Source organism: Maniola jurtina, chromosome Z, assembly GCF_905333055.1.
Source record: "Maniola jurtina chromosome Z, ilManJurt1.1, whole genome shotgun sequence".
Classification (NCBI taxonomy): Eukaryota; Metazoa; Arthropoda; class Insecta; order Lepidoptera; family Nymphalidae; genus Maniola; species Maniola jurtina.
In genome coordinates, this window is record NC_060058.1 from 2,145,213 (window position 1) to 2,169,851 (window position 24,639).

The 24,639-nt window shown below is 36.6% G+C and overlaps 1 protein-coding gene across 1 annotated transcript; it reads right to left on the reverse strand.

Moving 5' to 3' along the window:
* Nucleotides 1–2,981: 2,981 nt before the first annotated feature.
* On the reverse strand, nt 2,982–17,969 carry LOC123880367 (LIM homeobox transcription factor 1-beta). Its single transcript, XM_045928473.1, has 4 exons — nt 17,844–17,969; nt 6,309–6,510; nt 4,701–5,317; nt 2,982–3,736 (listed from the first exon to the last, which is right to left on the reverse strand). Exons 1-4 carry the CDS (start codon nt 17,932–17,934, stop codon nt 3,489–3,491), a joined length of 1,158 nt encoding a protein of 385 aa, XP_045784429.1. The 5' UTR covers nt 17,935–17,969; the 3' UTR covers nt 2,982–3,488.
* Nucleotides 17,970–24,639: the final 6,670 nt, after the last annotated feature.

Consider the following 24,639-nt stretch of genomic DNA (forward strand, 5'->3'; position numbering starts at 1 on the left):
TGCGTCACCACAATGCTCATAAAAAATACATTTAATAATTTTTAGTATAGGTAAAATAAAAAACATATTTCTAATTCACATTATGTATATTTTACATCGATTTTTAGAACAACGACTTTTTGTAGTGGATACTTATTTATGTACCTACAGAATAATTAATTATTTATTTATTGGCATTCCCTTATTTCTAAAATCACACGCCATTTGACTAAAGACGTTTTATTAATACGAATTACACCAAACATCACAAATTCTATTATTTTAATAACAGGTTGGTACTTAAGTAAGATTATATTTTATACATTAAGATAAACAAACAATAAAAATTAAATTAAAAATTTAAAAAACCCCCGACACATAAACCTCTAAAAAGTAAAAAAATAATAGGTAAGTATGTATGGGCCCTTTAAGAATAGTATAAATAGTAAAGTTTTTATCCAAGCGTTCGTTGCGCCAGGGGACCGCTACCTATCATAAACTATGAAAGTCATCTGTTGTAGAAAGAATAGTCTTTAGCGGTCCCCCGACGCAACGAACGCTTGGATAAAAACTTTACTATTTATACTATTCTTAAAGGGCCCATACATACTTACCTATTATTTTTTTACTTTTTAGAGGTTTATGTGTCGGGGGTTTTTTAAATTTTTAATTTAATTTTTATTTCACGCTTTTTAAACTTTTATTCATAAATTACCGTTTATTTGTGCCATTCTAAAACCCAATTTTTATAATAATATAAATCCAATAAGGCAGCTAATATCTCTTCAAAAGTAACATCAATGTTATGTTAATTATACGTTCCATGAAATATTTTTGACCGAACATCAACTAAATCAAGAATTATCTGAATGACTCACATAGTTTAACATGACCAAAACGAAATATCTGTTTCTAACATGTCGTTGCTTTAAAAATGTACCCATTTTACGTAGTCGTATAATAGTTCGCTTTTCAAGATATACCTACGATTAAATTGAAATCGACTTTCACCCGATGAAAGAAGGAATGAATTGGCTTGTATTTCATTTTTTTTGTTATTTCATGTAAAATTTTTATTTGACATAACTTTCAAAAACCGGTCAAGTGCGAGTCTGCCTCACACATGAAGAGTTCCGTACAAGTTTTTTTTTATGTAATGACAATTCAGTTGTCGGATTTTTCTGTTTACTTGGGCCACAGGAGTAGAGTACTTGGGCTATAAGATATTGCTACCTGCCTTTCATGATTCTACGTAAACGGGAAGTACCCAATTTATAAGTTTTGATTCTCTTGAAAGATGACACACAGACAGACAACGAAGTGGTGAAGGAAAACACCGTCAGGAAACCTGCATGCTTAAGGCTCCCTCAAAGGTGCGTGAGGTGTGCCAATACGGGCTTGGCCAGTGTGGTAGCTTCTCATTCTGAGAGGAGACTTGTGCTCAGTAGTGAGCCGGCGATGGGTTGATCCTGATAATGATGAATTTTAAACGTATTTTGTCAAAGTAAATAAGCTGAGTTCAAGCAGATAAAATATAAAGAAGGTGCGACTAATGCATCATCCAAACCTGCGCGACAAAGCGACTACGATGCGGGAACCTCAGCCGCGCGGAGGGTCATCGCCTATATTTACGATATTTAATGGTGCCATGCACACCTACGCGACAACAGTCAAGGCTACAACATTTTTTTTTTCTACAGATACCTACTGAACCCTAAAAATAGTTTGACTATGGTTTGGGTTTGGGTTGATTGTTCGTGGCCTTTGGTTGACTGTTGGATATTATAATTGAATTGATGTTTTCTCGTTTAACTGTGATTATAATATTTTATGAATTAGAAACTCCGCGCCTACGATCCAAATTATCGGAGTTTTCCAAAACATTATTTTCAAATAAATAATTATGTATCTAAGCAACGTCCATCTTGACAGCTTGACATTTGCCAATTGACATAATATTATGAACCTCTGTTACAATAGTGAAAGATCCCAGGGCCACCAGCCGTCACGTATTTTCTGACGAACGAAATTTGGACGATTGAGTAGTGTTAGTATGTACTAAGAACGCATGCCTACAGACCTGCTAGCTTGCTTAGACGGCCAATTTTCAGGTATCAGGTAATCAAGGTACATAAATACATTACTTACCTCACGTAAATTCTCCAATTTTTTTAATTTTTAGCTGTTTTTTTTTAATATTAATAATTAATTCACATAAGTAAACTATAAGAGAGTGAGAGAGAAGTCAATATATCCTAATACATGTCTTACTCAGTCTCATGCGCGTAGATAATGATGCCCTCGCGCTCAAACCCACAGAGGCATTAAAATTGAATTTAGGGGATGATTGGCCCTCTGGATCGGTCTGTCTTCTTATAAAAGGTTTTAAAATAGTTGTCTGGTGGACATATATAAAAATGGAGCATCAGAATTTACGTGCAGTTAAGTAATTACTTATTTTGGGAGCTATAAAGCGTCTGCAAAGCAATACGGCCGACGCGGGAAGTGTCTGGGAGTATTGGCGACATATTTTTAAGGATATTGCCTAAAATATACGTAAAAATCAGTTTGGAGAATTTACGTGAGGTAAGTAATGGTTTTATGTACCTTGATTATCAGATACCTGAAAATTGGCCGTCTAAGCAAGCTAGCACGTAGGCTAGGCATGCTTTCTTAGTACTTACTAACACTACTCAATCGTACATATTTCCTGTGTCAGAAAATACGTAACCTCTGGTGGTCCTGGGATAAAAGTAATAAGAAAACCAGAAAAGAGCTGATAACTTCCAAACGGCTGAACCGATTTTCTTGTATTATAGCTAAGAACACTCTCGATCAAGCCACCTTTCAAACAAAAAAAACTAAATTAAAATCGGTTCATTCGTTTAGGCGCTACGAGGCCACAGACAGATACACAGATACACAGATACACAGATACACAGATACACAGATACACACGTCAAACTTATAACACCCCTCTTTTTGGGTCGGGGGTTAAAAAATGGTTAGAGATTGATGGAGAGTGAGTAGGTACTCTACTCTGCACATCGCATGCACGTTGCAGTATGTCGTGGTTCAAAATTCAAATACAGTTCCTTTGCTGATGTTCTATTTCACGAAAACCGTTTGGGTATGCTTGTTGGGTGCACACGTTTTTACATTGTTATAGCGTGCGTGGCACAAGTTTACGACAATGACGCGGCTTACGTTACGCACACAAATGCGCAAAACTTTATTCATTCACTACTATAACCGAGGCTGAGCGGTCTTCGTGAAATAATATCTAATAGCTATACAAAACGTACACGGATACTCCTTTATTCCTTAATGTCTCTTATATCACTACTATACACAATTTACAACGTCGAATAAAAACCGAATCCGAACACCGAGTTGTGTGCTTCGGTAACAGAGGTCGACTGACTAGTTTTAGTTTCGGTACACCTTGTAAAGTCCTTAGGGTAGATGCGCTGTCTCGCGTCAGGGTTGCGGAGAGCGCGGTCAGCGAATCAGTGATCTGTACTAAAGTAAGAGTTCTGCATTAGATACAGTTTGTCTATCGGGTTGACTATCGCTCCTGTGCCCAGGTTGAGAGGCTCGTGGGACGAGTGGCTCCCGTGCTGGTGAGCGTGGTGGGGCACTTCCAGGTTCTGTAAGCTCATGGTGTCGGAAGCGCCTTCGTCAAGCTGGTCAAAGTTACTCCCGTCTAGAGATATGTCCGAACTGCAAAAGCTGTCGCCCGAATGAGCTGGATAATCTGGAAATAAACGTTGCCTACATAAGTCAATTGCAAATTAAATTAGCCACTGAATATATGAAAGAATTCAGAGAGGTGCCTTACTTAATTTAATTTTATCATGACGCTCGTTTCTTGGATGTGAACGTGTGCAAATACTTTAGCTGCATCCCACAATTTTTCAGGTAACCTCCTCTATCGTGCCAAGAGGCACAAATATGAAAACCTAAATGGGAGCTTCATATTTGTGCTTTGAGGCCGTGAGGCTTGGGAGCTCGAGCTCTTTTTGAGGAAATTTCAAAAAGGATTATCGAGTCAACCCTAGAGCTGGCAGCTATCTTGCCAATATGTTGGGTACAATGTCTCGCTGCGGTGGTCTCGATGAGGTTTTAGATTTAATTTAATTTAACTACTTTAGTTTGAATTTAGATTTAAGTTTATTTTACCAGAATAAAAAATAAATAAATTTAAAGATATTTTTTGAAAACCATAATAATATTGCAGTAACAAGTTTGGAAATGATCTTTAGACCGGGCCGCGGCCGAGACTTCACACCCCTTCTTTAAATCCTTGGCTATGGACCCCGTTTCCGTGATTACATATGCGATATCTCCGTCACGCGCTCCATACAAACGTAGTTTGGATCTAATTTCAATAATAACCAATCTAACTCGATGTAATTTTATTGGCCGTTTTAGAAACTTAAATACCTACCTATGTGTGTGGCTCGTCTGATTTTCGTAAAAATAACTAATTCCAACGTTACAGCTTTAAAGATTTGTATGTAAATCCTTGAGACCGTGTACGGTGTAACTTTGAAACTAAGTACTATAACGGACACCTGGAGAACTACAGACGTAGATATTACTTTCTAGAACGTATCTACGAAATTTCATGGTTTGATTGGCTTGTGTTTAAATGAGAGCCAAACTAAGTATGTTTGGAGCCCACTACGAAAAAACGTTTTTTAACAAGTGCTACGTACCATCAGGGGAGTATGGAAGATTGGGGTTGAGCGGCTGACTTGACGCGGAATACGACGTGTCCAACCCGAGATAGTTCCCATTCTCACTGGAAGGCGATTCCTGTTTGATACTCTTCTCGTCCTTGTCCTTTTCTTTGTCAGCATTCTTATCGCCTTCCTGTTTCGCTTTACGTTGTATCTTTTTCATTTTAGCCCTCTGATTTTGAAACCAGACTTGGACAACTCGGACGCTCAATCCCGTATCTTTGGCTAATGCTTCCCGGACTTTACGGCACGGTTTAGGGCTGACTTCGAAGGAGGCTTTGAACTGTCTCCGTTGAGCTGACGTGAGGATAGTTCGTGGTCTCTTCGGTCCTCGTCTACCGTCTCGAGGTCGTTCTGTATCGTCTATAATCATGTCGTCTTCTGCGTGTTGCATCAAATACATCTCCTTTTCGAAATCTTGTCTGCAGAATATCTGGCCGGCCCGTATGACGTATTGTTCACCCTTCTGAAGCGGTTGGCAGCACATGACGCATACGAAGCATTGTATGTGGAACACGTATTGCTGTGCTCGCATGACCATCTCCTGGGGGAGCAATCTGTCGCCGCACCGCGTGCATTTGACGCCGAACAATCTGGGGAAAATAAAACTTGTGACGAATACCTATTAGATAAAACTAACCGCCGCCGCCGATTACGGAAAATGCAAGCGCCGAGTTTTTTCGTACTGAAAATGCAACTGACGTCATATAGGTACATTAAAGAGATGCGGATGGTACATCAATGGCCATAGGTATTATGTGTCACGCGTGCATCTTGGGAAGGAATAGGTACATATTTAGGTCGTTTGCATTTTCATTACAAGTTACAGTAATTATGTTCGGTGGGTACTTCTATGACTCGAAATTAGTTGCGATTAGGTTAAAGGAGACGCATAGCATTTCGCAAGTCACAATTCGCTAGCACGCGAGCATAAAATTCGCAATACGTTCATAAGAAGGTTACGTATTATAGGACTGGACGTTGTTGGTTACAAACGCCTGAGGAATAGCTTCTATTCAGAAGCTAAGCATCTGATTTATACCAGTCAGACTTCTATCGAAAAGTGACTCGTGCATCCACATGGAAGCATTTGAGCAAATAATAGCTGCCGTAAAGATGTTTTAGCTTTTTTTTTAGATGCTTGGCTGCTAGAGAGGCTAGATGCTCAGGCTATAGAAACCAATTATGTTAATTCAATAGTCTTTCATAAACTAAATTAGCAGATCTAAAAGTAATGCTATCCTTTTCTGTAGGGAACATTATGAAAAGGATGCCACTATTATTAGATCTGTCAATTTAGTTTACACTGGACAACGGAATCAACACAATCATGCGCCCTTTTAGGACCAAGAAGATCTACATTTTGAATTCAAGCCGATGCAAAATTGAAGTTTGGACTACAACGGCGCAGTTCGCTACCCGTGCTACCTTCTTAGAACTGCTCGCCAACTGCCCGCGGACTGCGCTGATATCGGCAGTTGCGATGCATTTAGGTATGCCAACTGCATCCAAACTGTAATTTCGCAGTTCGCTTGCAGTCGAAATGCAGACCGCCTGTGGAGACCCTTAGTAAAACAAAATTACCTATCATAGTCCGGCTTGCAATAGAGCTTGGCATTTCTTGTGTAGCATGTGTGGGCGAGAGGACATCCACAGACGCAACAGCTGAGGCACTGCTCGTGCCAGGAGAGCTCGCCCACCCTCATCAGGTACCGGTCTTGGATCTTCTGACCACAGCCCTCACATATTTCGACGAGTTTCTCCCGCTTGATGCTCGCACTCAGCTCTGTGTACGAGAAATCTATCATTAGTAGCATGTGGTTGGTCCTCTTAAAAGACGCAGCTGCCCAAAATTTTTTTTAAAGAATATTAGCCATGCTAATCATGACTAATACTCCGCTTTCCCCTCCAATTACCTAAGTGTAAAGCTTGTGCCAGGAGTAGGTACGACAATAGTGCAACGGGTAGGGTTTGAACCGCCGACCTTTTGGAATTCAGCCCGCCCCTCAACCGTTGAGCTATCGAGGCTCTCGGAATCTCTATCGAGGAAAATAATATGTAGGTTGAGCGAAGAGAATTCCAAATAAGTTAATAGAAACGGTATGTCGCCGATTTTCAGGTATTCTCTCATACAAAAGCAATTCAAACGAATTATTTTTGTATGAAGCAGCTAATTCATGCTAGACCATGGTGATTCCGAGCCATCCCAGTGACAATCCGGGCACAAATTCAATCGCCGCACGGTAGGAGGTAAGTACTTAGCTGTTGGTAGATGCGGTTTTTTCAGATCGTAGCGAAATCATCACTTTTCCGTTACTTTGTTTGTTATATTAATAGTTCCTATCATTATTTTAAATTTGTAAGTATAATAGTTTCACTTAAAAATAACACAAAAGTTAATTACAAAAAAAATGATAATTCGCATTGGCAATGTTAAATATCTACCTACCTGCACAGATCGAAACCATACATCGATATAGAATCTTACACTTCAATTCACGTATAATATAATTTAATTAATTTAATTTTATAAAGAATACTAGCCATGCTAATCATGACTAATACTCCCCTTTCCCCTCCAATTAAGCGTAAAGCTTGTGCCAGGAGTGGGTACGACAATAGTGCAACGGGTGGGATTTGAACCGCCGACCTTTCGGAATTCAGTCCGCTCCTCAACCGTTGAGCTTATTGTATATGTACTATACATTATTATAGAAACAATAAGGTCTGATTTTGATTGAATTCTAGAAATCCAGACTGGCTGTCTTTATACAAAAATACAACTGAATTTAATAGACTTCACTGACGTAGAATAAAAAATTTTGTTCAGTAAATAAGTTAGCTTTTTCTCAATAAGTAGGTACAATTTAACCAACGCTATCTGGTAGTACTCAGGTAATTCATTTCTTTTCAACATTCTTGAATTTAAAGAGTTTGAAAAACTATTTTTTGAAATGGTTTTGAAACAAAAAAGTTAGATAACCTTTTGAGATACTTATATATACGAAAGAGAGACGAACTATTTAACTATGAATGACACTTAATCTCGTCTGTACCTACCTACCTACTATGTATATCGTAAAACTGTGCTACTACCTACCTAAGACTTCGCGGTATCCTATAATTCCCATAAGATAATTTTAACTATATTATATTGTAACATTAAACGCAAAAAAAGCTAAAAGTTATTGGAGATGGTTGAATTTTAATTTCGAATCTTTACGCCTCATTTACACGAGAGCTTTTTAAGACAAAACAATTCGACAATCCCCGTCGGATTACCTGAATATGATATTTCGTTGCTCTCTCTGACTTTGGTTTGGTTGTTTAATATTCAAATGAGAATGGATCTACGATTGTATGGAGTAAATGACGGAGACACTAATGTTAATGTCCGTTAAAAAAGCGTTCAAATAGAACAAACGTACCTGTTTCTAAGTAGGTATATGTTCAGAGGTCAAAGCTTTTACGTGTGAACAGATATTTGGAAATGAATACATTTGTTATAGGTATTTGGACGCTTTTTTATTGGACGTTAAAAAGTTCTAGTGTAAATGAGGCCTTATAGTATTTAAAATGAAATAATTTCGAATCTTTATAGTACCTATTTATGTAATTTTAGTAGGTGTTTGTTGTTCAAGGATATAACTGAAATTATACACAAGGTTCAGTTGGTAATATAATAAGTAGTTATTAGCCGTTTTTGACAAAATTAAGGCATCGAATTCAAAAGCCCCCCATTTCTTTCTTTTTATAAGAATATTAGCCATGTTGAATGGCTAATACTTATTCCCCTTTCCTCTCCAACTAAGCGTCAGGCTTGTGCTAGGAGTAGGTACGACAATAGTGCAGCGGGCGGGGTTTGAACCGTCGGCCTTTCGGTTTTCAGTCCACTCCTTTACCGGTTGAGCTATTGCGGCTCTAAATTTTTTAATAAATTTCGTATGAGAGCCCCCTGAAATAAAGCTTTTTTGTGCAAAACTCTGCTGAAGGCCATCAGTTTACATTATTATTATTTTCATACTTTTCACTCTCACTCTCTCCCCTCACTCTCACTCTCTTTCTAACCTGTCAAATTTGTGTTTTGTGGTGCAATAAAGTATATAGGTCATAGATAGGTACATACCTACATACATACTCCCGTGTACAAAATAAATACATAATATAAAAGCCGAAAGGAAATGTAAGACTTGCATACAAAAATAAATAAACTTACATACATATGCTACATAAATACATATTTGTACCGGGCGGATATTATAATTTATAATATGTGTTCACATTGTGTACATAATTCTGCTTGACATCCTGTAAAATTTGAAGTAATTACGTTCAGTAATTCAAAAGCTATAAGCTTGGAGGTTTATATACTATCTCTATTCTCTATGGCTGTAAGGCCCTGACTGACAGACGGACGGACAAGTACAATTTCATTCAAGTAGACAGCTAGGTCTCGCTTCGCTCGGTCAATAAAAAACTTTGATGGCGAATTTGATGATGGTCGAATTGCAAATTAAAAAAGTGCATAGCAGGTACTATAGATATGTTGTACTATGATACGGAGCCATTTGTGTGCGAATCTGACTCGCACTACATCGGTTTTTTACTATGACCTTTTCAGTAAATAGGTAAGTATATAGGTAGGTACCTATATTAAACGAATGCCAATCCTGGCTCGAAATGCTATGCATGCCACTGGGGAGTACTCAATACTTATAACCTAGCCAAACCTAACCTAGTTGTTTCCGTAATCCGTATTAACATAGATATCTACATAATATCTATACGTAGCTACGTGTTCGTAGCTACTTACTCGTAGCCATAGCTACGGAGCATATGCCTCAGAAAGTATTCGTCTCAACAGCTCCTTAGACAGGGATCTGAAGGGAGGGCCCGCCTCCACCCCGGGAAGAGAGGGGGGCGGGGCGTGCCGGGTCGCCGGGGTCACGGGATCAACCAGGGAACAAAATGTCGGCGTAAAACTGCCGTCCTGACTCTTAATCGATGTGAAAATAAGAGGAGTTTAGCCACCATGCCTAAGTATAAATACTACCTCTACCTACTTATGGGCATTTTTTAGGATTCTGTACCTGAAGGGTGTCAAGCCCCAAACCCTATTACTAAACCTCCGCTGTCCATCTGACTGTCTGTCTGTCTGTCTGAATGAAATAGAATAGAATAGATTTTTATTCAAATAAACTTTTACAAGTGCTTTTGAATCGTCAAAATAATTTACCACTGGTTCGGAATGCCGTTCCTACCGAGAGAACCAGCAAGAAACTCGGCGGTTGTTCTTTTCAATTTACAATAATATGCCATGCCATACAAGCAATTGCAGCCCCGCGCATTGCTGGAGCGAGTCAAATCCGTGCTTTTTTATTATTTACATACTTTGTTTACATAATCTCCGATTGTATAATACTTATGTTTTTTCCTAAGTAGAGAGTTGAAATTTTCAACTCTACTTAATAGCAGCAGAGAGTTGAAATTTCCATAGAATATATACATAATATTTCTATTGTCGCTATAACAACAAATAGATGGTCTACTAAAAAAATCGACTTCAAAAACCAAATACTAAAAAGTAAAAAAAAAATTATGTTTTACACGTATATGTACCTATATATGAAGTCGAGGGAGCATAATAAAAGAAACATATAACATAAATTAATAAAATAGGTCGGTTTTATTTTTTTAGAATTTTTTATTTCACAAATTTTTGTGGGTCCCACTGTACTAAAATATGCTATGCCTAGTTAAAACCCTACTGTTTACTAAGCTATTACACTGATTGCGAGCAATTTACTCTTATCCATTGAGGAGTTCTGTTCTCCATCTCCGAAGAAATTCATCAGATCTTCACCAAAATATGGAACCACTTGCAAAGTATAGCCTTTCAAATAAAAAAAATCCAAATCAGGCTTCTTTGATTAATCGGGGAACATACCTACATAGAAAAAAAAAGATTCCGACGAAAATGAAATTCCGGCCATTAAAATTTTACAATCAAAAAGTGTTGAATAAAAGTTAATGATAAAAAAAGTGTTATTTACCCTATGGGATCAATTCTGTCTGTAGTGTCTGTCAAGAAATCCATAGGGTACAAGTTCCCGTTGACCTAAAATCATGAAATTTGAGAGGTAGCATGATCTTATATAGCACACGCAAAGAAAAAAATACAAAAACCGTAAATTTGTGGTTTCATCACAAAAAAATTAAAGATTTGTAAGTAAACAAAACAAGTAGTTTAGTATCACATCAACATGTCACTGTACGGCATTTTTTTATCATACCTAGGTACTGGTTTGAAATTTCTTATACGATAGTGCGGAACCCTTCAGGTTCGAGTCCTATTCGCACTTGACCGGATTTTTGTTTTAATCTATAAATAGTTTTTAGGGTTCCATACTCTAAGAGTGTCAACATGAACACATTACTAAGCCACCGCTGTCCGTCCGTCCGTCCACCCGTTTGTCTGTCTGTCAGTGGCCTGTATCTCGTTAACTTTCATACGTAGAGAGTTGAAACTCTCACAACAAACAATATAAAACTTTCAAAATGGTCGCCATGAAAATTTAAAAATGTTACTCTTCATGAAATCACGCAAAAAGTATTGGACGGGTTTGGTTGATAGATTATACATTGGATTAACATATAGGCTAATTTTTATCCCGGAAAATTAATGAGGTCCCACGGGATTTTTTAAAACCTATATCCACGGGAACGATCATCAGCTAGTAATAATTATGAGAATTATTTTTATATAAATAACACTTCTGTACTAATATTCAAGATTAGGTCAGTATTATTTTGGCCTCAGAATAAACAAAACTAAGTGTGGCTCTTCTAAAATCATGGTTTTGGCCATTGCTCTTTATGTATGTATGTTTGTATGTTTATACTTGTATATATTTTTATGCGTTTTTACTACGTAGGTATGTTTTATGCGTTAGATAAAGTTTATCTCGCGGTTGTAAAATAGGCTATAAAGGGGTTTGAATTTTTAGTATGGATCATGTTCGCCATTTTCTATTTTTTTAAAATAAAACCTGCATCAATCAATAGACTAGCAATTGGCATCGCTACAAACAAGTATTGTATGAGACCAAATCTTCTTAAGTATCTTCTATAATATAATAGATTATATCTATATACATATAATAAAATTGTAGAAAAGTGGTGTCTGTACAATGGAAATATATAAAAAAAAAGTAGCAGGGGTTGTTATTATATCGATGCCAAACCCGAAATTGTAATTAATTTTTTTTTGTCTGTTTGTCTGTTTGTCTGTGTGTTTGTGCACGCTAATATCAGAAACGGCTTATTCGATTTAGATACGGTTTTCACTAATATATTGTAGTAAGCTTCACTTAACATTTAATGTTTATTTCATGTCAATCGGTTCATAAATAAAAAAATTATGTCAATTTAAAGAATCACGGCGAACATTTTTAACGTACCGAGTTCGTACTACACGCCTCGCGCCTGAGCGTCCGTGGCTATATAAAGCGCGGTCACTATTCCACGCGAACGAAGTCGCGGGCACAGCTAGTATAATAATAAATATAGATCTATTAAACTTGTACTGGTGGCTAAACTGTTGTACTGATGACTCCAAGCACAACTTTGATAGTTATATTTGGGAAACGTGAAGCTTTCAAAGATTTTGTCTCATACAATACTTACTTTGTTAGTAGGTAGGTATTGATGCCAGATATTGATTAATGCAGGTTTTATTTTTATGATTTTTTAGTGATCCAGTCATTTTATTGCACAAGACAATGTTTAAAACTAAAACCCGACTACTTGTTCCATTTAATAAACGCTGCAAGATATTAAAATTTATTTTCTGCCAGATTTTAGTGAGGTTTTCGTCAATAAGTAGAGTAATGATTCAAGAGGAAGATTTATACGTAGATATATACCTACTTAGTTTAATATTATTTTGTGTTAGGTAGCTACTCTACCTACCTAAATTGTTGAATTATGACGATATTTGTTCAAGATGTCAAATGTGATGTGATGTGAAAATGCTATCATATTCTTTTGAAATACCTAAGTACCTACTTATAATAAAATAATGTACCTATGATGGAATTGTGAGACGACAAACATTAGTATCTAAGTATGCACCCGTGCGAAGCCGGAGCGGACCGCTAGTTTAAAATAGATAAAAAGAGCCATAAATAATTATGGTTCTTTTCTAGGTAAGTATCGTGTATGATAGATACCTATAGATCTATTAGATGCGTTGTTATCGCACTATGGGTGGACGCGATCAATACGGCACACTGTCTGTGGCAAGGCAAACACTCCAACGAGTTTTCAAAATTTTCATGGCAAAGTTACATCCAATTGTCTAACTTTGTCGTTATAAGCTTTATCAAATAGGTAACGCATAGGTACGTCATAAAAAAAGAAAGATTTTTTTTTAATTAATCTTAATGACCATTTAAACGGCGTATATTTTTTGCAAATATTTTTTTTAGTGATAAGTTTTAATGTAAATATATATTTTTTTCTTTTTGCATAGAGAAAATACTATATTATTATGTGATAAAACAAGTGTAAATTAAAAATTTATAACACCCCCGACAAGTAAAGGTTACCTTTCAAGGCTGTGGTTACAGTAACTAGAAAAAAGCGGCTGAACCAATTTTTTTGGTTTATAGCTAAGAACACTCTCGATCAAGCTACCTTTCAAACAAAAAAAAACTATATTAAAATCGGTTCATTAGTTTAGGAGCTACGATGCCACATACAGATGTAACACAGATACACAGACACACAGATACACACGTAAAACTTATAACATCCCTCTTTTTGGGTCGGGGGTTAATAAAGCTTTAAATGTAGAGTAAATTTTGCAGAATTTTTCATTCAACTTTTACATGAGCTTTCAATTTTCAAAAGAATTTAGCACTAGCTCGGAATAACTTTCCTGCCGAAATGTTTACTCCATTTTTTAATCCATTCTCTTTAAATATAAACTGGTTTATTATTATTATTATATATGATATCCTATTTTAATCCACCACTAAAGGTTTAACTGGAAGAAAATACCTCTAGATATTAAGTTCGTCTGTGCACATTTTTCTTTTTATATGCAACTAGCTGATGCCCGCGATTTTGTCCGCGTAGATTTATGTTTTTATAAATCCCATGGGCACTCTTTGATTTTCCGGGATAAAAGTAGCCTATGTCACTCTCCAGGTCTTTTATATTCATACAAAAATGACGTAAGTAGATCCATTGCTGCACCCCTCGCGCCTCTACTCGACTTCTCCACTCCCGTCCCGCTGACAAATTAGGTACATATACCTACCTACCTACCTACCTACTTGTACCTAGCAACCGATTTCAAAGTCCAGTGCAACCAGCAATGTTAGCAGTATTTGGAAGCAAGCGGCATCACGTCAGTTTAGTCGTTCCTTTTTAACCCCCGACCCAAAAAGAGGGGTGTTATAAGTTTGACGTGTGTATCTGTGTATCTGTGTATCTGTGTATCTGTCTGTGGCATCGTAGCGCCTAAACGAATGAACCGATTTTAATTTAGTTTTTTTTGTTTGAAAGGTGGCTTGATCGAAAGTGTTCTTAGCTATAATCTAAAAAAATTGGTTCAGCCGTTTAAGAGTTATCAGCTTTTTTCTAGTTTTCTTGTAGAAAAGAAGGTTAGATAACCGTTAGGTTCATAATATTATGTCAATAGACAAATGTCAAGCTGTCAAGATGGACGTTGCCTAAATACATAATTATTTATTTGAAAATGATGTTTTGGAAAACTCAAATACTTTGGATCGTCGGGGGTGTTATAAATTTTTAATTTACACTTGTTGTAACCGACTTAGCAGGCCAGTTTCTAAATCACCGCGATTTAGGAATGCAATTCCTTACAGCATCAGGGTTGAGGAGTTGGGCCTTCGAGTTCAATGATAAAGTCTTTTCTTGGTAGGTGCCTCCAATATCAATTTATAACTGACAGTTTCTAAATCCCATAAGGTTTGTGGTAAGGTCCATCAGCATCAGGATTGAGGAGCTGGAGTCCAAATTTTTTATGGGACGATGTCGCAAAGTTTCTCGATCGACTAAAAGAAATGCTAAAGTGTGTTTGTTTCTTGGTTTGTCCTTCAATCACGTTGTAACGGACCAACGGATTGACGTGATTTTTGCATGGGTACTTATTGTCAAAGTACTTAATGGAGAGTGACATAGGCTACTTTTTATCCCGGAAAATCAACCGAGAGACCACTCACTCTTAAGTTGAGATCTATAGAGTGCACTATGACTTTGCTGAGACTTAAGACATTGTTAAAACGAGACAACGCTATACTGCTGACATAAAATCGTCTCGTTTTAACTGACGCTTAAGTCTGAGCAAAGTCAAAGTACGCTTTATAGATCTGTCAGCCTAATTCACTCTGGCGCCAGTGAAAGACACCCATACGCGCTATTGTTTGCATTTTCTATGAACATCGAGTTGCGTTGTTCATAAGTTCCCGTCTACGTTCTACAAAGATTACCGCAGCGCCAACTTCGAGTCTAGACAATGCTAGACTTCTAACTTTGTTGAAATGTTAACTGAATCCGTTTCACTGCAGTTTCACTACAACTCTAATTATAGTACTTAGATAACTCTAATTTTGAAATGCAGATTGTTGAGAGAAGTATGGTAAGTAGTACCTATCTTATTCTTCGCTTTTTCACTATACCTACTCAAAGCTTCTTTCAAGTTTCATGAGCCTATATTGGCAGATTTATGACTAGTAAAGTGAAAAAACACAATTTTACAAGAGATTGATTTAAAGATTCTAAAAGTAATAAGCAAAAGTATCATACAAGCCTACGTTATTAGTAAGTACCTACCTACTATTATATTATGGATAGCGATCCACCCCGGCTTCGCACGGGTGGACATTTATTTTTTCTATTTTCCGGGATAAAATATAGCCTGTACGGGTTCGGAAGAATCCCTCTAAGTAATGGTAAAAGAAATTTTGAAATCGGTCCAGTAGTTTTTGAGCCTATTCAATACAAAAATACAAAGGTTTCCTCTTTATAATATTAGTATAGATTATATTATTCTGTGCCTACGCGACCAAAGCGACTAAGAAGCGGGAACATCAGCCGCGCCTTCCGCTAAAAAATCTAATTTAATTTAATCAGCGTCCAAAATGTGTCGTGCCAACTAAAGAGCCCCCGAACTCAACAAAATATCGTGGATACAAAATGTAACCCAAAAAGAAATAGCAATACCTAACTATGACAATGGGCAATGACAGAAGTTGCAATGTAGTCGAGTAAACGAAGCCTTTTCGTCGGAAGTCTTCAGAAACAGCTCCGATTTTGATGATTTTTTAAAAATTCTTGTTTTTTATATATAATTTAAAATCAGAATCGTTTTGAAGCGGGGAAATAATTTTTAATTTTTTTTTTATTATTTAATGTTTTTAGTTTATATTATTTATTTATTACACAAACAGATAGACAGACACGTACAGTTGGGCTGAACCAAATTATACGGGCTCCTTGTTTTATTACGGAACCCTAAAAAACGACCACTGAACATTTTAATGTAGAGCACCAGTCTGGCGCGGGCGCTGTTGTCGGTTGGAATTCAGTTTCTTCAATCACTAGATGATGCCCGCGAATATTCCGTCTCCATGCATTATAGAGTTAAGGGTCCTGTTTTTTTTAAAAATTATATAGACTAGCGCTTGGTTGCAATCAGAACTACTAGCATGTGATGACGCAGCCTAAGATGGAGCTCGCTTGCCTAGAAGTTGCCCATTCACTCTTGACTTGAAGGTACCCATATTAAAAGTGGAAGGGAAAACTGATGCCGGAAGGGTGCCAATTACTAAGACTTCGCTGTCCGTCCGTCCGTCCGTCTGTCAGCCGGCTGTATCTCGTGAACCGTAATAAAGTCAAAAGTCATTTATTGAATTGGGTGTTTTTGTAGTCTTTCTGATTGTCAATTGCTGAATTCGCAATACCATACAATAATGGAGTGGTAGTAATTAATAGCTAGAGTAATCACAAAAAATCGTACTATTTCTTGTACTATCGTACTGAACCCTTCGTGTAGGTATACAATTCCGTCTCGCACTTCCCCACTATTTTTAAAATCCCATGGAAACTTTTTGATTTCTGGGTTAACCTAAGTTTCTTTTCGCGGTGCAAGCAAACTCCGTCAAAATCGGTTAGGCGGATGGGTCGTGAAAAGCTAACAAATTGACTGACAGACAGACATACTTTCGCATTTAATATTAGTATGGATTACTATCCATAAGTGCCTCTTTGTTGATAAGGTTAAGAAATACTCATCCAAGTTACCTACAATATTATAAAAGAAAAATTCTTAAAAATAATAGTTACTTATAAGTAGAACTTATGCTATGTTAAAATCGATTTGAGCGCTGTTTATTTATCGATTTCTGCGATAGATATTTTAAAACCTATAACGGACCTAGTTGCGGGCATTATCATGAATTTGAATTCGTAATGTCCTAATTTGAGTCCAATTTTAAATCGTAAAGCTCATTTCTTTGGGTGATACAAATTCTCATACGTCTTATTTACTTAGGGTTCCCTTCAAGTTTTTTGTACGTTTATTATAATATAAGGTCGATATTCTTATAACTGTCATTTTAGTCTCTGAGATTAAAAAATAGACTGTACTTATAAGTAGATTCTTGTTCTAGACCGCTGTAGATAGGTACCTATAACTTGTACCTAATTAACTAAGTAAGCATATTTAACAGGCTCCAAGGAAACCCCTTGTGGGTAGGTAGGTACCCATTGCCACAATCTTCAACAAAATATCATACCTAAGTACCTACTCTACTATCGTCTCAGAAATAGTATAATAGAAGTAAGTGTACCTACCAACAGTTATCATCTGATTGGATTTTTTAAATATTAACGAAATGTTAGAACATTTCGTACCGCTTTATAACATGGCAATAACATAGGACGTTTAAGTTTGGTTATCTGAGCAGGTAGGTGATAGATATCATTATGAAGTCATTAAAATGGAAATATAAAAGTGACAAGTAAAAGTTTCATTCGCTTATTGCAAAAATAAAGAATAAAGTATTCTGTGATTGGGTGGACACTAACCTGTTCTCCCGGCGCAAGAGAGCGGAGGCTGCATGCTCTCCGGCATCAATCCCGAATTGATGTTCGTGTAAAACTCCAGCATTTTTTTCATATAAAATACCTCACGGACACTTCACCGAGGCGATCTGTGCGCCTGTCGACAATACAATGGCGAAGGGAGCTAGTGTCGACCCCTGGTGGGTCACACCAAGCGAATTTCCCCTCCGGCTGGCCCACCAATCGCGCTGGCGTGTACCAAAAGCTCCGCCTTCCTCGCCTGTAAGACAACCTACGTATTATACAGATCAAATCTATGATATTTTCCCGCCCGACACGTTACCAAATTGTATTTTTTCATTCACTAGAAACTGGAAAAATGTCGGCGTCCCATCGCCGTTTCAATACGCGGCCGCTAACATGAACTGTGCAGTTTTTCCGAAATTGAACTTTTAATAAAAACAGATGTTCTGGTTTTATTCTCTACGCGTTATACCGAGTCTAGCGAAAGCTCAGTGAGAGCTCTATCATTGTGATCCTACCGGTTGTCTGTACGCGTAGGTATTTACTTACCTACTTAGATATTGATTGAATATTTAACGGTGTATATACAATACCTTCATACATACCTTCCTTTACCTACTGGGCTTTCATTTTATTTTAATGAAAATTCCCTTTTTAACAAATATTCGTGCTTTAGTGCTTTAGAACACAGAATATTCTAATTCCAGCTTTTAATCTACCTATACACTGACTGTGCCGTTTTTTCCGAAATCGAACTTTTAATAGACGCCGATGTTCTGGTTTTTTCCTTCAACTTCCATACATTTTTCCATTTTAACTTTTAATCTACACTTATAAACGGTGGAGTTATTCCGAAATTGAAATTTAATAAAATTTAATACTTAATTGAATAAATATTGATTTTCTGGTTTTTTTTCGAAATCGAACTTTTAATAAGAACAGATATTCTCGAAGTTTTAATAAGAACAGATATTCTCTACCTACACATCTTACGAGTCTTGCGAAAGCTTACTGAAAGCTCCATCCTTCATTGTGATCCTACCGGTTGGTTATAGGTACCTACCTACTTACGCCTAGATAGCTTTTAGGAGGGATGCGGGTTGACGACCAATGAATACTCAGAAATGTTTTGCTTTGCTTTATTGTAGCGTGCCGAGTGCACGCGCAAGCGATCCGAATTACTTACTGCCTAACTGCGAATTACTGACATAATATACCTACGTTTAAGCTTAGGACCCCCTACAGTATTCCCCCCTTTTTTTTAAAGAAAAATCACTTCAAGATTTTTACATCTAAATACAATACAAAATTGGTTATACAATTATACATACATACCTACATATTTGCATTACATAGTAGGTGAGCAATAACAAGTCCGATAAATTGCTAACGAATGCATCAATGCATCGGTTGACTACAATGAAAATTACAACGTGAAACTTACTTGACTAGCTGGAATGTGCTTATCAATACACGAGTAGATGTGTGGTATCAAGCTGCAAAACAACACAGGTATCAAATGTTGTACCTAATTCCCACGTATCAGACCACCAATGTGCTACAAAAAATATATTATGTTATATATGATATATGTAATTTATATTTATTATTATAAATAATAAATATAAAAATATAACTAATTACTTACTAAGTTAGTTACATTTTTAACAGAACAAAAGTAGTATGGCAAACTGCGCTGGAGTGGAGAGGTTGACTAGATTTGTCAACTTTAGCTGATAAGTATAGTTCTGCTGAAATCGCTGTCTTTTTGGCATCTGTTGTTCACGATGCAACCACTTATGATAAGTAACGAAAGTAATAGCGACACCTCCCACGTAAGTTGTTGTATCCCCAAAACTACAACTTTTCAGTAGAGCGTTTTGAAGATATAAATTGAAATTAAAGCTCCATTTTTCAATATATTTTTGTGAAATTCGGTATTTAGTTATAGTTTACAGTACTTTAACATATTCTGAAAGATAATTTATAGAAATACTTCACATTTCTGAGATTTTGTTCATACAACATTTTACGGCGTGTTTCATCTTTGTAAAATGTTGTATAAGATACTTACAACAAATTACGCTGGAAAAAACGGGTTGAGTGTCATCGTATGTGTTAAATACAACAGTGTACGTCGTTTAAAATTTAAAAAAAATGTCGTATGTATAGTCCGATTCATCATTTTCAACCAATGGATGTCCACTATTGGACATAGGTCTCTTGTAGGGACTTCTATATGCCACGGTCTTGCACCACCTGAATCCTGTGGCTCCTTGTGACTCGTTTGATGTCGTCTGTGCACCTAGTGGGATTCTGTCAACGCTGCGCCTTACAGTGCGAGGTTCCAGCACCTTGGGACCTCAACATCTATGGGTCCTTCGCATTATGTGCCCCGGCCATTTACACTTCAGCTTCGCAACCCATTTATGCCGGTTACTCTGATTTTCCTACCGATTTCCACATTCCAGATTCGATTACGTAGAGAAACTTCAAATATAGCTCTCTAATTGCCCGCTTAGTGACTCTGAACTTTCTTATGAATTCCATTATAATATGGGACCATATTATCTCGGATCCATAATATGTCATCACTGGTAACACGCACTGTTCGAAGACTAATTTAGTTTCCGTACGCTGCCGCCGAGTCGGATTCGTTGGCTGACCTGTTTCTTGAAATTGCACTTACCTACCTGGTCCAGGTACCTGTTCCAGGCTCACACTTTTCTATAATTTCGAGTGCAGAACCCTCAACGATTACTGGGTGGGCCGAGACATAAGAATTAGACATAATTTTCGTCTTACTCATGTTCATTTTTAGGCCCATCTGTTGTGAAACTTTGCAAAGGTCATTGAGCTGTAAATGTAGAAACTCTGGGAAACCTAATGAGGTTTCCCAGAGTTTCTGCGATAGTGACTATGTCATCGACAAATCGAAGGTGAATTTCTTTTGATGTTAATGTCAAGTTCATTCCAATCCAAGCTTAAAGATAAGGACGTCTTCCAAAGCAGCGGTAAAGAGTTTCAGAGAATTACGTCTCAATGTGCACTCTGTCACTGCAATTGGACTGGCCTAGTCTGGTCCTATATGTCGACTGACATGGTGTTTTCGTACAGGATTCTAGTTCAGCATCTGTATGAACAGGCAGTTGTTTCAGCATCTCAATAGCGACCTTAATACAGCCCCAGTTTCCACCAAATCAAAAACTTTCTCATAGTTAATAAACACTTAGCAAAGAGGCAGATTATTATAATAGCCTTCAGTTATATTATGCATAACATGTCTCAGCTTATGAATGTGACCTATAGTGCTTAAGCTTTTTCAGAATCAAGCTCGTTAGGGATGCTGAAAGTCATCGAACTTATTATTGTGACGATTCATAATGACTTACGATAACAACAGCTTATAGACATGGCTTGGCAGCGAGATGAGTCTATGACTCTTCTTGAGTAATGTTTGTAACTTTGTAATTTCGTTATGCAATGAACTAGATTAATTTGAATATAAGATTCACTAACCTTTTGTGCCTACATTGCAACAAATAAACCATTACTTATTATTTATTATTGGAAAATCGCTGAAAGACCTTAAGTACTGGTTTGCCACCCGCTTTCAGGAATTCTACTGTGATTCTGATATCACCGAGCGAATTTTTATCCTTGAGTTGTTTGAGAGCCATACTTATCTTGCATAAACTGGCATCTGGGATATCTTGGGTATAGTGTCCCGTCAATTTAGTTCTGGGATCTTTAGCCAAATCTTCAACAAGTCTTTGTATTGTGGTGTATAACTGTCCATAGAACTTCTCAATTTATTTCAAGAGCTCAAGTTTAGCTGAAATGAGGTGTTGTCAGTTTTTTGTCGTATCAGCAGGCCCTGTTTAGTAGACAGATCTTTCGTGAATACTTTTGAGTTCCTGTTCCGCTCTATGGTATCTTTAAAACGAAATTAAAGATCCATAAGTCACGTGTTTGTACAATAGAGATCTGCCAGTAGGTAGGTGCATCTGCTGAAGACTACAGTATCATTTCTGGCCTTTTTCTGGCCATGAGCTTTAAAATCATAAAAAATATTTGTTATTTTTGGACGATAGTCCGTAAAGAAATTGGACTCCACCACCTGGCAGGTTCTACCAACCTATTTATTGGAAAGGTAGGCTCTGAAATAATATATTGTAGTAGTGATTTTTTTGTTAATTATATGGTAACCTAGTGGTATGATGAGCCGATTAGTTATTTCATTGACTATCATAGGTTTACGTCGCCATCAAACTAAATTTTAACATAGTTTTATTGTATACAATGTCGTATGTAAGAAAAAAAACAATGTCATAGCAACGTAAAATATAGCATGTAATCATACAACAAAATTTTGAGAAATAAATACCGAAGTAAAATGTTGTATGTATCACTTAACACAAAATTTATTATAATTCTGCAACGTAAACAGTTGTATGTCATCATACAATACTGTTTTTGGGTGTCCTCAACGACGTAAATTGTTGTACGAGTATGTAATCTATACAATAGTTTAGCTTGGCATCACTATTAAATTACTAAAATACGATAATGAAATAAAAAAATGCAAACACAACCGTGACATATCAGTGTTTTGAGTTACAAACATTTCATTTGAATTCCGGCGTGATCTGTTGTATCTGTTACATACGAGGCGCAAACGTGCGACTTCACCCCACATAAAACGTTGTAAAGGTCGATATGATATTTTACGTCGTCCTCGTTTGAAAAATACAACATTATACGCCTCATAAGTACTTTAAAAAACAACATTTTTAGGATTTTTTTTTAATTGAACATATAAAATAGATAAAAATAGACATTGTTATGTAAAAAACGCAAAATGGCAATTTTGTGGCTTACAACAACTTACGTGGGAGGTGTCGATAGGATCGCAATTATTATTATTCCATACCATTCGATTTTCTGTTCTATTGCACTGAAATTTGAGTTATTTACCCCAGGTCCTATACTTGCATGAAAGCTTAATTTTTTTTTCTTTTCCTAGCAAGTGGGGTATCGTTGTTTAGAGCTAATTGAGTAAGTAGAGTACAAATATATTTTTACTTTTTTATCTTGAAAAATAAGCAAATGGGGGGCAGCCAAAGTTGTCAGTTTTTAACCCCCGACCCAAAAAGAGGGGTGTTATAAGTTTGACGTGTGTATCTGTGTATCTGTGTGTCTGTGTATCTGTGTATCTGTCTGTGGCACCGTAGCGCCTAAACTAATGAACCGATTTTAATTTAGTTTTTTTTTGTTTGAAAGGTGGTTTGATCGAGAGTGTTCTTAGCTATAATCCAAGAAAATCGGTTCAGCCGTTTGAAAGTTATCAGCTCTTTTCTAGTTACTGTAACCTTCACTTGTCGGGGGTGTTTTAAATTTTTAATTTACACTTGTAGACCATTTTTGTGATGGGGGCTATCTCAAAAACTAAACTAAATAGTTAGGAATATGTAATTTCGGTATATTTTGTACCATATACTGTATTTAAACTACAAATACTGAAAACAACGATTTATAAAATAGTTTGTAACGTGTCACCAAAACAAACGAGTATTTTTTGAGATTTTCTTACATGGTTTATTGCGATGTTCTAACTCTGAAAAGAAACATTTCATACACCCATAATATGATACTCATAATAATTATGTACGGAACCCTAAAATAGTGAGGCCTGATTCGGTTTTATTTTGATAAAATTGCTCTTTTACAAAAAAACATTTGTGCTTTAGTAGCCAGAATATTCTGATTCCGAAATTTTTAATTCCGAAATGATTCCGAACGGTATTACGAACCAATGGTAAATTATTTTGAAGATCTAAAAGTACCCGTAAAAGTTTATTTTCTTAGTCTTGTTTTGGCAGGTAGCTACGTTATATAGCAAAATAGTAAACAGAAAAATAAGAAAACCGTGGATTTGTGGTTACATGACAAAAAAAATTGAAAAGTGCTGTTGAACGACGGTACGGAACTCTTCGCGTGCGAGTTCAATTCGCACTTGACTTTTTTTTTCTCTACGCTTAGGCTCAGAATGCATAATAGTACCTAAGTACAGTGCCTAAGTTAGCAAAAGTTCCAAAGGCCTTCAGTTTTTTTTTTGCAAAGGGTTCGTTAAAGCAATAGGTCGGTCCAAAGGGGTCCATCAAAGGAACTTATTTACATTACAGACCTTGAGTCTATAAAACCGATCATGTGGGTATATCTAGATCTGTAATGTTTTCCAACAAAGAATATTCTAGGATTTGGTAGAAACGGCATTGCGAACCATTGGTAAATTATTTTGACGATTCAAAAGCACTTGTAAAAGTTTATTTGAATAAAAATCTATTCTATTCTATTTGACCCTCCGTTAACCTAACTGAAACTTTGGCGTCTCGTTTTAGAGATGGAAAAATTATCTCGAACATGTTTCTTCTTAGAATGGGTACCTATCTATAAAAAAAGGAATCGGTGAAAATATAACACACGCCATTCAAAATTCTTATTTAGGAAAGATGCTACTATAAAAATGAAATAGATACGAGCATCGAAATATAAATTGCATTTCGATGACTATCGAGTAAAGGCTAGAGCAAAACTCAAAGCGCCTTCTAGAACCGATTTTTACTGCACAACTGCCAAACGGCGAGAATCGGTTTCCAATTGGACGAGTTTTGTCCGATTGACTATTTATCGGTCGATGAAATAGACATAAGTAAGATTCGTGAATTAATCCAATTTTGAAGGAGACTAGAATAGAACATGCACAAGTGTAAACTAGCATCAAAAGACGATACTT

Bases quoted from the DNA above. Each gene is read 5' to 3' on its own strand.
- LOC123880367 (XM_045928473.1), bottom strand. From the start codon at position 17,934: ATGAAAAAAATGCTGGAGTTTTACACGAACATCAATTCGGGATTGATG. The intron at 5,318-6,308 runs GTAATTTTGTTT...TATTTTCCCCAG, and splicing joins TGCAAGCCGGACTATGATAG to ATTGTTCGGCGTCAAATGCA. The intron at 3,737-4,700 runs GTACGTAGCACT...GTTTATTTCCAG, and splicing joins TCTTCCATACTCCCCTGATG to ATTATCCAGCTCATTCGGGC.